Source organism: Gavia stellata, chromosome 11, assembly GCF_030936135.1.
Source record: "Gavia stellata isolate bGavSte3 chromosome 11, bGavSte3.hap2, whole genome shotgun sequence".
Lineage (NCBI taxonomy): Eukaryota > Metazoa > Chordata > Aves > Gaviiformes > Gaviidae > Gavia > Gavia stellata.
In genome coordinates, this window is record NC_082604.1 from 1,751,254 (window position 1) to 1,767,417 (window position 16,164).

General features: G+C 52.7%; 1 protein-coding gene across 1 annotated transcript in view; it reads right to left on the bottom strand.

Moving 5' to 3' along the window:
- Positions 1-15,276, bottom strand: part of SLCO2A1 (solute carrier organic anion transporter family member 2A1) — a 30,336-nt gene extending 15,060 nt beyond the window's left edge. Inside the window, exons 1-3 of the mRNA XM_059822783.1 lie at positions 15,187-15,276; positions 2,519-2,656; positions 319-481 (exon numbers count right to left, since the gene is read on the bottom strand). Of these exons, the coding sequence (XP_059678766.1) occupies positions 319-481; positions 2,519-2,656; positions 15,187-15,276 (391 nt within the window). The remainder of the gene's footprint in view (positions 1-318; positions 482-2,518; positions 2,657-15,186) is intronic.
- Between the last annotated feature and the right edge of the window lie 888 nt (positions 15,277-16,164).

Here is a 16,164-nt window from a genome sequence, read left to right on the forward strand (position 1 = left end):
TCTATGGGGAATTTAGGTACCTCACCACAACCACAGCACTCGGCACCCGAAACTGTGGCTCGAACGGCATGTGCGGAAGAGTCGGAAGGGATGCCATATGTAATTACTGCATTCGGAAGGTGTTGCAAAACTATCCTGAAGTCAGGCTTAAAATAGAAAATCTCTCCCTTAAGTCTTTCCCTCCAAACACTGTGTTTAAATCATATGCCCACTGGATACAACCCCTCTTTTTGGGCAGGCAGGGGTAACCCAGCCCAGAGCAACGGGAGATGGATTTGTGCTGGGACTGCTCACGGCGATAAGGGCGAAGGCACTTACCGGTGCTAAGCGTGGTGTATTCGTAAGGGTCTGATAGGAAGTGGGGCAGCGTAACCAGGAATGCTCCCAGCGCCAGCAGCAGCCCCCCCACGCCGATCACCCGCGGGCGGTGAACTCGGCTGCCGAAGTAGCTGACGAAGATGATGAGGACCACGTTGCCGATCTGGAAAGGGCACAGCGAAACGGGGAGAATGTTAGAAGATGTCACGGAGGAAGTCAAGACTCATAACTGGTCCCCCGTGACTGTGTCCGGGTGGGGGAAGAGCTCTCTTATCAGTTGGTGTTTGAGCCCCACATGAGCAGGAGGGGACAGCCCCTCACCCTGCACATTCACAGCAAGTCAGTGCTTCCTTCTCATCCAAAGCCAGTGGGCCAACTCCTTGGTTTCTGTCACCTGTGCGCATCCTTTGTTGTCATGGATGGCTTCACAACCTCCCTGTGGTCTGGCTGGGGCTTTTTTCAGCACCCACACATGCTCCCCACCCCATAGGATGGAGCATAAACTAATGATTCCCCCAAAACCAGCAAGAAATTAAGCATATTGCCTCCATTCCCATGACTCTAAGCAGGCACGAGCCCAGCTATGAAGTCCAGCTCATTGCAAATGTTTGTGACTCCGGCGGTTTGCAACTGCAGATATGATCAGCTAAAAAGATATGAAAACAGGCAGCTGACTCAGACAGGGGGGTGAAGACCATAAAATTACCATTACATGGGCTTTGTCAGCTTGGGACAAGCTAAACATTATTTTAACCTCCGTATGTATGGCTAGGAGTACTTTTTCTTTATGTTTACACGGGCTCCCTTGTTTGTCTCTTTGTGGTTTTTGTTCTCGGAATTGCTCCAGCCATCAATGTGAAAAGAACGTGGTCCTGGACAGGCAGGGGAGCTCACACAGAGCTGGAGTAAAGCACAGAAATCCCTCTCATAAAGCAGAGAAATAAAGATATATCAGTTGCCTGAAAGCTGTTATTCTTTAACAGCATGGCATGTGCCCTATTCCACTCCTTTTCCCTTTATATCCTGGCAGTAACCGACTGCCCTGCATGATGTTTGCTTTGGTATTACTTTTTCAGTCATTAAATCTCACATGTATAAGTAATTTTTCTAGTGGATGAGGTGCACATGGGTTACAGATGTATCACTGCTGTGGGTGGTGGGATACTCTGCGGGGCTTAATTATGCCCGTTCAGGATTACCAACGTTACAATGGTCCATACCGGGTCTCTTTCTTTGCATGGTTTGGACCTAGTCACAATCAATGTGAAGTCCTTCGTTGGTCTCAATAGGCTTTGAACCAGTCTTTTTAATCTCGGATGTAGGTGCTGGTTGAGGTAAGACCTGGACATCTGCTTCCCCACGGACCCGGGAGGATTCCCAGTGCTCAGCCTCTTGGCAGAGGATCCCATGCGAGAAGGCCAACTGTATGCAAGGTGGGCTGCCACCAAGCACTTCTTTGTCTGTGTCATCAAAAGAAAGTCTCTCACAGCAGGTCTTTTTCTAGTTGGCCTTGAAGAGCTACCAAAAAGGATACCATTCATGACAATGATGTGAACCAGAAAACTTACTCCAGAGGAGTAAGCGATTGGAAAGTGTCCATGGAAAAATCTTTGGCCAGCTCAGTGATATGATGCCAGTGAAAGCTGGTCCTTTGCCACAGGGCCATCAGGAGCTGGGACCACTGGAGAAAGGCGGTAGTTCTCGGAGAGGCTGCTGGCTAGGGTTTCCTTTCAGAGAAAGCTGGGAATGACTCAGGCCAGGGTCATTCCTAAAGCCGATGAGACACCTATGAAAACAGATACTTTTACTGGAACTTGCTCACGGAGCTGTAGTTGTGTGGGTACCACTTGTAATAAAATGCTCGTCTTCACAAAAGCTGTAAGAACTGTGACCAAAGGAGAAGAATCACGTTGCGTGTCTCCCAGTCATGTCTCTGCTGGAGATGTATGGCTTTCTGCTGCTGCCCTCCAAGGCCACGTCCTCACCACCTAACCCTACCTTCAACCTCCTGGCATATGATACAGCAGGAGTGAAGTGTGAAGAAGTGTCCAAGCGTACAGCAACATCTGCTTCATCCAGCACTTGTAGGCATGGCTGAGGAAGCACTGAGTGTGAACAGCCCTGAGACCCTATTTGGGGATGGTCCCCCCATGTTCTGGCCACACCTGGGGGCCCCTGCACAAGCGTCTCACCCAGTTACCTCGTGCAAGCTGGAGATGAAGCCCGAAGAGAGACTGGAGAGCCCAAAGCGCTTCTCAATGGTGGTGAGGCTGCTCTTGAAGTTGGCGCTGTAGAGGAGCTGAGAGAGCTGGAGAAGCCCATGGCACAGCACAAACACCTGCGGGCAAAAAAAATGTGCCATCCCAGTTAGTACCCAGTTAGTGTCCTGCTGGTGTGTAACTGCTGGAGACCGTGCCCCATGTGAGGGATTTGAGAGAGCACATGGACTCAAGCTGCCAACGTGGCTGCGTCTCTGACATGCAACAGATCTACTGAAGGGCTCAGTCCCGGATCCCTAATTAATTTAGCTTTGCAAAATGAGTGACGCAGTGTTCAGAAGAGAAGGCGAGGAGCCCTGTTTTTATCTTTCCTCTGCTTTACCATTATTAATATTCATTATTATTCGCCCTGTGGCAACCCTTGTGCAGCCCTCAAGAGCAACCCTCCAGCCCTAGGAGGACCTGTTGCACTGGGAGTCGTACAACGATAAATCAACGAGACCGGCTTGACTTTGCATAGACTTGGTGGGTGCTCCTGAGACCGTGTTAGAGCCAACCCTGCAGCTGCCGTGCCGCAGCTGAAAGGGAGCCGTGCTGGTTTAGATTACCTGAGATCCAGTATTTCCAGTCGGCCCCATAGATTTGCTCCGCCATAAAGCCAATTAACAGAACCTGCTCCAAGGGGTGTTGCAAGAAAAAGTTGAAAAAGGGCTTTAAAAGCCCCAGAGGGAAAGAATGAAATATGCACAACATAGTCTCACTACTGGAAGACCTCTGTAGTATTCTAAAAACAGCATCTTTCCCTCGAGCCAGGCTGTCAGCCGAGCCAGAAACCAAGCTGAATGGAGGCAGAGCTTGCCTGGAGCAGAGGAGGGAATACAGAGAATTTACGGGGCAGGGCAGAAGCGTGGTCGAAAGAGCCCGGGTGGCCTGGGAGAGGAAAGCGCTCTCAGCCAGGGATGCAAGAGGCAGCTCACAAGTGTCTTTTGATCTATATTTAGTCAGAACAGTTTTCCTTTATTTTTCTTGGAATGGAACGCATCCACACGGTGCCAAAAGTATTTTAAAATAATTAAAAAAAAAAAAAAAAAGGGGGGGAAAGGTCTTTTTATTTAAATTCACAGGAAATCAAATATTTGCTGAATACCGGAAAGGTGTCCCACAAAGATAACAGCGGGAAGCCCAAGATGATGAATGAGGGATCAAAGGTACTGCAGGGCTGACAAATTCCTTATGTCCTTGGCTGGGAGAGCAGCAATACTCATTATTAGTATTTATTTGAAATGGCGGTAGCGCCCAGAAGCCCTGACCCATTGTGTGAAAAAAAAAATACCAGAAAAAGAACAAAATTGTCCACCCAACAGGGAGGATGCAAATGCCGTGGGTGGGTGGAGTGGCTTTTTGGGGAGCAGAGGAGGACGCGGAGCCCTGGGGATCTACCTAGGGCTTCTCAGGCAACTGGAAAAGAATTTGGATAGGAGAAGATGGGCAAGAAGATGGCTTCTTGGGAAACTTCCGCAAGGGAGGATAGCACCAGCCAGAAGACACAGCTGAGTATCTAAAAGCACAGAGATGAGAGAGATGCTGACAGACAGTGGGAGAGAAGAGGACAGAGATGAAGGGGAAGGAGAAAACGGAGCTCTGACAGCATGAGGGCAGGCTGCGAACAACCTGGAGACCATGGAAAAGCAGGAGAAAGACAGAAAAAGAGGGAAGAAGGGTCACGGGGACAAGCTGCCGTCATGAATGCCCCGGCCACATCTTGGAGGGGTGTCAGCAGACGGGCTAACATCGGGCAGGCATCTGCCACCGCAGTAGCCAAGCGGGAGAGGACGAAGTCCCAGGCTGGGACTTTGCCCCGACAAGAAGCTGCAGGGCTACGACATGGGGTGTAACGTGGGAAACCCTCCCAGACTGGGAGAAAGTGGAAGTGAAACATCTGAAAGTAAACTCTTGAAGCAGAATGACCTCTACACCCGCCAGCTATCAACCCTTACGTTCAAAAACCCATCCCAGCACACAGTCCTGCGGGTGACAGCTGGATCCACCACCTTCACCTTCCCCAAGCCTGACCTGGGATCACCGTGTAATTAGTCCAGCCCAGCTGGTGTGGAGCAGAGAGGTGACTCCTGCGAGTATGAGAAATGGAGGGGGGGACCTTGTTGCCAGAGAACATGAATTTTTGTTCCTGCAGCTCTGGCCAGACCCTACTGAAGTCATTCGAATAAGGAAGCGCTGGCTAAAGAGCGAAGGGCTGGGACCGCCTGAGATGCAGAGCAGCTGGAGGGAGAGCTCTCCCCGTGCGAGGCGTTAGCTGGAGAAGCAAAGCTGTTTACCAACGGAGAGGGAAGAGGGTGGATCACCAAGGCTGAACTTAGCGCAGCAAATGTCAGCCTAATCCCAGGGCAGACGGGGAGATGAGAAGTGTTGGGGGGAGAGAGAGAGAGAGGATGCTGGCGGGGAGGGAGGATGAGGAGGAGAGGCAGCCTGACTCCCCAAAATGCTGGGGTTGGCAGGGGATGGGGAGAAGGTAGCGGCATGGAAGGACCATGGGGAACCGGCACTGGCGGTGCTTCACGGGAGGATGGAGGGCAGGAGATGAGAGGGACAAGCTGTGGTCAGAGAGGGCAGGCAGGAAAAGGCAGAGCTGGCAGGAGGTGGCTTGAGATGGGTTTATGCATTGGTGGTAACTTGGGGCTGGACAAAAAGGGGTCCTGCATCCCAAGATGCCTGGGAGCAAGCTGGGGCTGCCTGCCATGAGGGAAGGCAAGGTGGGAGAGATGCAGCTGGAGAGCACCGACAAGGGGAGACAAAGACTTTGGGTTGCGACTGCTTCCCCCTTGCCCAGGAGTCCTAATTCATCTCCTGCGAGCAGGGTTAGCAGGAAAGGCAGAAGAGCAGGAGGGATGCTCAGGGGACCCGATCCCGCCCCACGCTGCTGCTGGCACTGAGACCACACAGCAGGTTCAGCCCTTGGATGCGGAGAGCCCGGAGGATGGGAGGGGAAGGGCAGAGGAGGGTTTTTTTTTGCTTGGGAAGAAGCTGCTACCCAAAACAGTTGGAGCAAAGCAAAACAGCCTTTGCTCCAGGACTTGTGCAGCTGGAGCTTGGCTTTTCCAGACACACTTCGACTGTCTGGAGGTGAAAGATGTGCCTGATTTAAGACTTCCCCTGCATTCAGCAGACTCAGTTCTAATTAAAATGATGGCCCAAACCTTGAAGGCTCTGAGTGCAAATAGCTGGGAGTGGGGCTTACTTGGAGGGCTCCCCAAAAAGAGCCTGTGCACCGCCTGACCTCGGCACTGGCTGAGATGCTCCAGCTGGGAAGAGCAGATCTCTGAGGCTGCTGGATATGAAGGGCGCCACCATCCCCTGTCCCCTCGCAGGTCCCCACAGGTCTCTCCCATCCCTGTCCCTCTCCCGGTGCGTTCCCATCCCCACATGTTCATGCTGACCACCCACAACCTGCTGGTCCATGGAAGCCAGCACTGGCCTGGTCCCTTCCAGCTGCAGAGAGCACCAGATGTGCTGTGCCGGCCCCACGCACCCGCCATGCAACCCCAGGAGGGGATGGAGCTGCTATCATCCATCTTCCATAACACTTAACGAAGAAGAGGTTTTCTTAAAGAAGAGCCAAACTCATTTGAAGGGAGGTTGTGCTGATACAAAGCCGACACGACGGCACTGAAGGCGAACGCATGGTGGGAGGTGAAGGAGTCGGGGACGCTCCCACGAATATGAAGTGCTGACCCTCTGGAGCAGATGCTCCCATCAGAGCCTGGTGTATTTTTGGAGCTGCAGGCAAGCAGCAATCACAGGCAGCCAGGGAGCAGCACAGAGAGGCCAAAGGCGTGCACCCACATGCACCCCACACACACACACAAAATCCCCTCTTAATCATCCCTACATTTCCTTCAGACCGCCTGAGCGATCCTGACTCCAGGCTGTTTATACAAGACACTTGACTCCTTTCCAAGATGTACTTCATTTAAAAAGGAAGCAAACGCCTGGGGGAAGGTCCCTCGCGGACACGCTGTTTCCCCCCACCTCCCAACGCTTTTTGGTAAGGAAGAGAAACCCACCCTGTTGCAGGGAGGAGAGGGGACTGGTTCCTCCATGCTCTGGACAACACTTCTCTGGTTCAAAGCAGAGAGTTGGTAGCTATTTGGTCAAGCCCAACCCAAACCTCCTTCAGAGGAGGAGTGTTCAACAAATACTTGACCCGGGGGGCTGGTGGGGCTGAAGCGGGGGTAGGCTGGGCTGCAGGCAGCCCCCAGGCAGGAGGATGAAGCAGCAAGGCTGAGATCCTATACTGGCACCAAGACATCCCAGTGGGATGCTAGGTATGGCCATGGTGGCTGGTGCACTCCTGGGAGATGGCTGAGATGGCGTTTCAGCCCTTGCAGCCACCTCAGAAGACCCACTTGCACCCTTTCCACTTCCCTGAAGCTCACAGGGAATAAAATAAGGCTCTGGGAGGAGATAGGGGGGTCTCCCAGCCTCGTGCTGAACACATAAAGCAGCCAAGGATGAGGAAGCCAGAGCCAGAGGGTAAACCTGTCCTTGAGGTGGGTGTTATTGGGGTCAGAAGCTTTTGGGGTCAGAGGGAGAATGCTGCTCCCGGGGCTGGACGTGTGCACTGGGAGCAGGCACCATTGCGGGCAGTGCTGGTAGGCAGCAGGCGCTTGCACTGCCCCACGTCACATACTGGGTCCGCTAAGCTGTATTCCCTTATCTCGTGTCTCTCTCTTTCCATATTGCTTATGTAAGCTAGTGCACTGTCACCACTGTCACTGGCCTTAACAAACAGGTACATGGAGACTGGACTTTAGAAAAGCCTATTATGAAAGGTGGACTGTTTCATAAGAGGTTTTTTAGGGGGCAGGCTGGGGGAGCACCCCTTGGTCACCAAGGCAGCCATTAAAATGCTTGGCAAGTTGGGTTAAATAAGAAAAAAACCCAAACATGAAGTGCTTGATAACCCCAGCGTGCATGTGTTGGACATGGGTCAGAGTCAAGGCCAGGTAAAAAAATTCCAGTTTCTTTTTATTTCAAAGGAGTGAAGTGCTTCTATGGAGCCTCCAGCAGCCAGAAGACTTCTCTAGGATCCAGGAGACTCCTCCAGGATCCAGGAGACTCCTCCAGGTTGGAGCCTGGTTCTGCTCTGCAGGGACCAGGGGTTTGGGAAGATGCTGCTACGTGCGGCACGGCCACTGCCCCTTCCTCTCTACCACCTGTAGGATTGAGTTAAGGGTTAATTCCTTGCTCCCCTTCTACAGCTTCATGCTGTGGTAGTGGCACTCATGTCCAAAGTCATCCCTCAACTTATTTTCCAGTGTCTCTGCCTTGGCAGCCCTGCCTGGAGATAGAGAAGGTGGAAATGTTGAGGGTGCCGCTCAGCCTGTGAGGGGAGAGCATTGGCAGCTCACGGCTCCGGCTCTCACGTGCACGCACCGGTGCTGACCTCCATGCCCAACAGCCTTCCCACGGCAGCGCTGCTAGCAGCGTGGATGGGAAGAGCCAGGGCTTAATTCGTTAGGGGGACGCAAGAGCTGCCTGGGGAGCTGTAAAGAGGAGTGGAGACCCTCGCAGAACCTATCAAACTGCTCCCAGCTGACTGAAGGCACCGAGGTAGGACATGGCCAAGAGTAGTCCTTGCAGGAAGGTGCAAAATTAATCTGGCTGGAGTAAATGTTTGGAAAGGACTAGGAGTAAGGATGCTCTGTTAGCTCTTTCCCTCCGCACGGTATTATTAGAGTTGCATTTTGGGCTCTGGAGGGCCAGAGCAAAATTGTTTGACCTTAGTGGAAAGTCATGGCCCAAAGCAGGAGACTCCGACCTGCCCACCTCCGAAGGCTTCTTCCACTTTACTCTCCTGAGCTTCCAAGGGGAAAAAAGAAAGGGGAGGGGGGAGCTTTAGGAAGCAATAAGAATGTCCCCAAAATTATAATAGTCAGGGCGAAGACAGGCTGTTTGTTTTAGAGCTTGTATATGATCAACACTCACTACACTAAGAGATCCTCCTCCAGTAGGACGGCTGAGATCACTCCATCCCAAAGAAATGTATCATCTGGAAATGAAAAGTATATGGACATGCATGGGGAAACACATCCCTCCTTGGTATCTCCTTCTTACATGCAGCTGCCTAGATTTATAGATCCAAAAGCACCATGAAAGATGAAAAAAAACAAAAAACAAAACAACATTTCCTCAGAAGGAACCAAATACCCTGCCACACAGCTCTTCCCTTAGCGCAAAACCTCTGAGCCCGAAGCGTGGTCCAATGGCAGAAGTTGGCCCCTAAATTTTATTTCTACTGCAAAAAATAAACTAATAAAAAAGTTTAAATGGTTAGGGATTGCCTGAAGCACGCTGCTGCCCAGATTAGTCGTTGCAATGATGACTGTCTACTGCCAAGTAATCCACGCTTTACAACTCCCAGTTGTCAAGTGCAAAGACAATGTTTGCTCTTTTTGCAATGAATGTACACATGGGATTTCCCTGCACCGTATCCCGATGCCCTTGCAAGGTCCGTGCAAGCCCTGCTTTGCTCGGTTGCGGTAGAGGGAGCGCTCCAGGGGACATAAAAACATGTCCCTGCCTTAACGTGCAGGTGCGCATCGCAGATGTCAGAAAGAAAGGAGGATTTTGGCTGCGGAGGATTGCTGAGTCCAGACCTTCAGCATATAAGGTGTGAGGGTTTGCTGCTTCCCAAGCTGCTGCCGAGAAAATATTTCGGCTTGCAAAATACGATGCATATCATTAAGCAGCCTTCTTTCTTCCTGCAACCAGACTGAGCGTGCAGGTACATTGTGTGGTTGGGTCTTTGCTCTTTCATTTTTTCTGAAGGTCTCTTTTCTTTACGGTGCATCAGGATCCGATCATGATTTCCTTGAAGGTAGCTTCAGCTTGGCTTTGTTTTCCCTGACCCGCAAGCGTATGTAAACACTCCTCTCGCACGCCCACAGCCCTGGCCATGCCTTGGGCTCCCTATCAGCGACACTCCTCTCCCATTTTGCTTGTGATAATCTTATCTACGCTGACCACTCCTTGGTTGTGTTTGGGCACTGAACCACCTCGCCCCTCATAAAATTATCTTGTTTCATGTCTCCTAGACCTTGATCCCACTAAACTTTCCAACCCGTTTTACCATCTGGCTCTTCCCCATCTTTTTCCTTATCCTGCTGCTGGTGTTGCTGGTGAAGGCCAGGCAGTTCTTCCCTTTGAAACCTGATCCCACCAAAACGAGACACAACCACAGTGTCGGATCCATCCAAACCCAACCTTTGCTTTCTGATGCCAGCACCATCACCACGAATGCTGGATGACCCCAGTCACAGTGGGTCCTTCTCCCCATGCCACCCAATTTGTCCTTAAGGACCCTGCTTGCTTCTTTGCTACAAACGCTCATCCAGCTTGCCATCTCTCCTTGCATGGTGCCCAGTACTGGAAATACCCTTTGATTTTCTTGCTTAAACCAATGGCCCTAATCAACAATGACTGTCTCCTCTCAGTGCTTCCCTTTCCAAACCTACAGCCAACGACTTGATGAATCTCCTATTCTTGCTAACAGCTAAATAAAGCAATTCATAATCTTTTCCAACAGGATATGAGAGCACAACTGTTACATCTCCAGGCTTCTGAAATACACTCCTCTCAGCAAATTCCTTTAGTCCCTTTAAAGGAAGGGACAAAAAACTTGCCCTGATGCTGTTGGGACCTCAGGCCCCAAGGCAAGGCTCCCATTTCTTCTGCAGAAGACACCCACCCTCCCCAGGGAGGGGAGAGCTCCCCGCTCCTGGCCATTGCACCCCTCGTGCTTCCAACATCTTCACCCTGGGATGCTTTAAAGCCTTTGAGAGCCCACAGTCTCCTCCTGACCTTGCTGTCCCCTCTCCCACACTCTTCCATAACACCCCTCTCCCTGCCCCAGTATAGCACCCGACTTAAATCTGCCCCTAAGGCTTTTAAATCTTCCCCTGGACTCCCTCCAGCTGACATAAGTGACAATAACTCTCTCTTATCCTCCTGCTTCCTTTTCCACGCCAGGAGGTCTGCAGGGTAAAAGCCTCCCCTGCCTGCACTCCCAACCATTTCACGCTGCTCCCCTGCACTCTCCAGCTAACCAGCTTCCAGCTGAAACCAGTCCAACTCAGCTAAGTAACAAGATATTTATAAAGCTCTCCTCCTTGTCATGTTTCTGGGGATCCAGAACAAGCAATTAGCTATCAATTAACATAGCACAAAACCGCAAAAGAGACAATAAAGGTGAAGAAGCCAGAACATTTGAGGCATTGCAAAGAGATAACACCTTTGAAATAATCCTTTTTCAGTGGCTGCCTGGAAGGGCAAGACGGGCATGGACATGATGATTGGAGACAATGGTTAGGACTTTGGTCCGGGCGACATCGATGGGGTCCGTGGCCATGCCCGGGTATCAAAAAGACCAACCATCCACTTCTCCTCCACCTTTCAAACCTGTTTTGTTCCTTTGCAGTGAGGTCCTCGGTGTTCCCGGTGCCACCGGGTGCTGGCATCCCCCTGAAGGCTGGCTTCATCCTGCATTTGCCAAGCAGAGCACCTACACCCTCCCGGTGCCAGTCAGCACAACCCTGGAAGCTCTGGTGAACTTCAAAGTAGGGGGCTATCCTTGCTCATCACCCATCTCTGCCACCGCTGTGGGATCACCGAGGTGCTCTAGGCTTCTCGTAGGGGACAGTGCTCAGCAGCAACCTCCCAGCCCCACAGACTGAAGGCCTTTTGCACCTCTTCGAGGTGATTCAAGACAAACAGCCGACTTCTGGAGGGGTTCAAGCAACCCTGCCACATCTGAGAGGGCACTCAAAAACATAAGCACAATGACTAGCTTTATTCCAGCTACGAGATACGGCGCAGACAGCAAACAAACTGTCAGCTGAGCCAGGCGGTGCCCTTAAATATCAGTGTAGACACAGACTCGGTGCCGGTGGGTGTAATTGTAGTATGAGCTACAGTCGTTAATACCCACGTATAACCGGGAGTAACTTCCACAGCAGCAACAAGGAACTGTCACCAACCACGTTCCCGTAGGGTACAGAGATCAGCTGTAAATGCCTGCTGTGTCAGAGCACGGATATGAGCCAGCGACCACATCCACGGGGCAGTGCCTCCCAAGCGCCGGCTTCTGCACCGGTCCTCCTGCAAACCCAGCAGCACCTCCATACCATCCATCCCCAGAGCTGCCGTCCCATCCCGCTCTTCAGATCCCCGCAGAACCATTGAAACTACTGCCTTCCACCAGGACCTTTCCCTTCCAATGCCCATCCCCAACACCATCTGAACATCACTTCCCACCTCTGAACATCAGCGGTAATGGGGCCAGTGCCAAAAACCACCCCGAGAGCGATGGGAACCGGTGCAGGGAGGCGGCGGTCCCCGTTGCAGAGAACATGGAGGAGAAAGATGGTTTGCATGGAAAAATAATTTGTTATTTCTGGCCCCAGCCCTGGAAAAGGCACTCTGAAAATGATCCTGGCAAGTGAGCCTTAGGAAATAAATATCGTGATTAATAATTCATGATGAGGACTTGGAGCCTGCTACAACTGGGGGATGTTGTTGTGTTGGAAATACTGTCCTGGTCAGAAACTGCCATTGCTTATAAGAGGACGCTGCGTCTCATTAATTTAAACCCCTTTATAGTACCTGTCTCTGCGGGGGATGATGCCAGCAGCTTCCCACACAATTAGGTGCTGGATGAAATCTTTATATAACACGTTATTCGCAGCACCAAGGGCTTCTCGTACAAACAAGAGCTATAAGGCCATATAAACGGAGATCCTTACTGTACGCCTTGCCCTCTGACGACCTGTTCACGAAAAAACCAACTTCCCAAACCTGCGAATTGTGACACTTTGATTTTCTACTCATTTTTGGGACTGAGAAGATTAACAGCTGTGCACAGGCTACTGCTTTCCTACCTTCAAGCAGTTATTTTTTTAATGTATATCTATTTTTAACACAAATGTCACAGCGCAGGAAGAGTGAACAGGTCAGGAGAGGGTGGGGGATGTCTTCGCCTGTCAATTTATATACATCTGCTCTTAAAAGCAAGAACTTTTCTCCGAGGGATGGGTGTCCTGACTCCCCACCATCCCAGATGGCATGTATCACCCATCTGATGCCAACAAGCATGTTTTGATAGAGCCCAAACAGCTCCTTAACGTGCTTGCACGGTGCCAGCGTCAGGCTGTGCCGTTCCTCCTCGTTTAAGCAAAAACCTGCTAACTTTTTAAAACAAAAGCGCTTCTTTTCAGGTGCTGGTTTTCCCTTAGTGCGGCTGTATTTGCACCAGCCATGGCAGGTGGGAGGTGGGGGTCTCTGGTGGCATCTCCTGCTCGGGGCGGGGGTCACTCCCTGTACGTTCCCAGGCACGGTTGCCACACCGGGTGCTGCAGCACCACCTCTCCCTCCGAAACCACCTCCGAGGACCCCCCAGATGGGCTCAGTGGTGGGTGCCTGGCTGGTCTGGGGAGCTCCAAGCTTCTTGCTCATTTTGAAGTTAAGGCTTGAGCCCTCCAGCTGGCACCAGACGCTGGGTGATTTGAGCTGGAGCTGATGGGTGCAGGCAGCCGGCCAGGCACCTCCCGGTGCAGCCAGAGCTCCTGCCACTGGCCAAGTGACACCCCTGTGTCATCCGCCCTCGGCCGAACGTCCCTAGGAGGTCCTGGACACAGCCCCTGACCAAGTGCCCTGGGGCGTGTGGGGTGCTGAGCACCCAGCCCCACCCCTGCGGCTGCCTACGGGATGCAGAAATGGATTAACATTTGTTGGGGTTTTTTTTTAACCCTAAAGTTTTACATCCTGAAAAAAGGCATCGAGTTTGGCAATGTTTTTTCAGTTCCAGGATATTTTTGCATCCTCCCCTGTAAGCACACAGCTGAAGGGAGCTGTGCGTATTTCCAGGAAAGAGCACTGGCTGCAAGAAGGGCTCTGTTTTTGGGCAACTTTACTCACGCTGAGCCGTGGTCATTACTGGAGCAGCCCGGAGGGGGTTAGGGCCATCTTTTGCACCTCTGCCAGAGGAGGGGTCAGGTCACCAGTCCCCTCCAGAGGCATGTCAGAGTAGCCCAGAAGCAGCCCTAAACTACCCAGGGTAATCTTGAGCTCTTCCTCCTGGAGCTCGCAGCCAGAAAGGGCCATCAGGTCACCTGCTGGCATAGCCCAGCCCGGGCAGTGGGGACCTTCAGGGATGTAGGACAGGAAGACATCATCCGAAATGATGTCCCCAGCCCTGGGAGACCCCACCGTATCACCCGTTGACCCCAGCGAGCCCAAAGCTTTGCTGCTCGCCCCACTGTGCTGCTCGGAGGAGCAGCCTGTTGGGAACAGCCCCGTGGTACCCCACAGCATTCCCACAGCACCCCGACGGAGATGCTGGGGCCCCATGATTCAGTGAAACTTTTGCTGCCCAGAAACCAACCCCAAGCAAGCACAGCCCAAAGAAGGGGGGCAGTGCCATCCTCCATGCAAGGTGAGGAAAGATGGGTGGCAAGTAAAACCCAAACCCATCCCAGACCCTGATGCCCTACCCACGGCTGCACACTCCCGAAAAGACGCCTAGCTGGGAAGTGTTGATGAACCCTTCCCCGCAGCAAACACACGCTCATATTCAATGACACTAGTGGGAAATCGCACCCCAGCCCCGGGCACGACCGGCAGCACCAGCACAAGGGTGTCCTGCCAGCTGGTGGCCCCTCTCACGTACCTAAAGGTGCTCTGCCCATGGGCTGCCGTTCCCCGAAACACCACCCGGCTGCTTTGGGTGCCGATGTGCGGAGGTGCTGCCACGCGAGGCACAAAAATCCCCCCCACCCAGGAAAATCCTGGCGAAAGCAGGCGGATATCCCGGGGACAGGAACCAGCATGTGCAGCAGCCTCGATACCCGTCCAAAAATGGGCCAAACTGTGCCGCATGGGGAAAAAAAAGACGGGGCGAGGAGCGGTGTAAAAGCGTGATGGTTAGCAGGATTTAAAACGTGAGAGGTGGCCAGAGTGGCTGGTGCTTTCTCACGCAGGCAGTGAGCTCAAGAGCCTGAAGCTCAGGCAGGGACCGGCTTTAAGATGACAGCTCTCGCCTTGCTAATAGGGGCAGGTGAGTAACTGGGCAGCAAACACTAGAAAACCCACTTCAACCCGCTGAGATTTTGCTTCTGTCACTCAAAATGCCCTTCTCACCAAGGTTTTTAAAGCAAGTCAGTGTTATTATAGGGCAGTGTTTTCTTTTCGCACCAGGATGTGGTTAATCATTCCCTAAGCAGCAGCACACTGCGTACCGGACACCGTGGGTAAGCTCCGCAGCCCACGCAGAGCTGCCCACGCTGCTTCCACAGGGAGTAACACCCACGTGCCATGGAGGGTACCCCTCCGAAACCCACCGAGCCCCCCAGCTCTTCCCATGGGCCAAGCGGGACAGACCTCAGCGGCGTTATCCAGGATTGCCTGAGGACTTGACTTTCAAATTCTGCATCTTAGCAAACACCCTTCATTTTACTGGTGGTTTGTACCGGGGATGCGGGGACCCGTGGGATGGGTTGGGGTCACTCTCCGCACAAGCATCCTCCTCCCTCCCCAGTGGGAAAGCGGCGCATCCCTGCCAGGCACCGCTCCTTACCTTGATGTTGCAGAAGATACTCCGGGAGCAGGTGCCGGATCTTTTGGAGACGTCGACTGGGGACTTGCCGGCTTCGGGGTGGACTCCCATCGTGGGGGCTTCCTGGGGAGCCCCGAATAGCTGAGTTGCACGTGGGCTCCCGTCCCTCTCTGACCTGTCCCGCCGCTGGCAGCACACACAGTCCGCGCTGAAAGCCCTCCAAGCCCGCGAGTGAGGCAGGCAGCGTGAGCGCAAAGTTTTTATAAGTCTGCTCTCGGGAGCGATGATGAAACCCTTTCTCCTCCCTCTTTTGCTTTGTGCGCTGAGGGAACTTTAAAGTCGCAGGAAGCTAACGCCAGCGCGCAGGGAGCAGGTGGGAGCGAGGGCTCGCCGAGCCCCGGCCGGTTTGGCGATGGGGACGACGGCGGTGTGACGATGCTTGCCCACCCATGGGGGACACCCAGCGCCCCGACCTGCCGCTCACCCCTGCAGCAGCTCCCCTCCGCTGCGCTCACATCCGAGGCTGCAAGACGTGGCTGGACGAGGCACCGGCAGTGCAGCCTTCCCGCAGGGAAAGCGACGGGGGTTTTAATTCGCGTCCCCCTGAAGGGGCGAGAGGAAGGGGAGGCACCTTTCAGCACACCGAGATTCAGATCCTAAGTGGTGGGAGGGGGGAAACTGGGTGGCCAGACGGAGAAATCCCTCCCTGGGTTAAGGGGTTATGGAGAAAAAAAAACAACTTCTGCTTTTCTCTTGTAGAAAAAACTGGATTTGTGAAACTCCTGAGCACTGTTTTTTTACCAGTACCTCTCTGGGGCTTTGTTTATGCAAAGCACTGATTTATTTTGCAGGCTCTTCACAGGGAAGAAAAGTGTCAGAGGGAGAAGGGCAGGTTGATCCCGGCTAAGGGGAAGGCAGCTTCAAGCATTTTGTCAGAATTATTGCTTTTCCCCGCATAAAGCAGGGTGGGGAGAGAGGTGAGGGGAGCCCGTGGGAAAC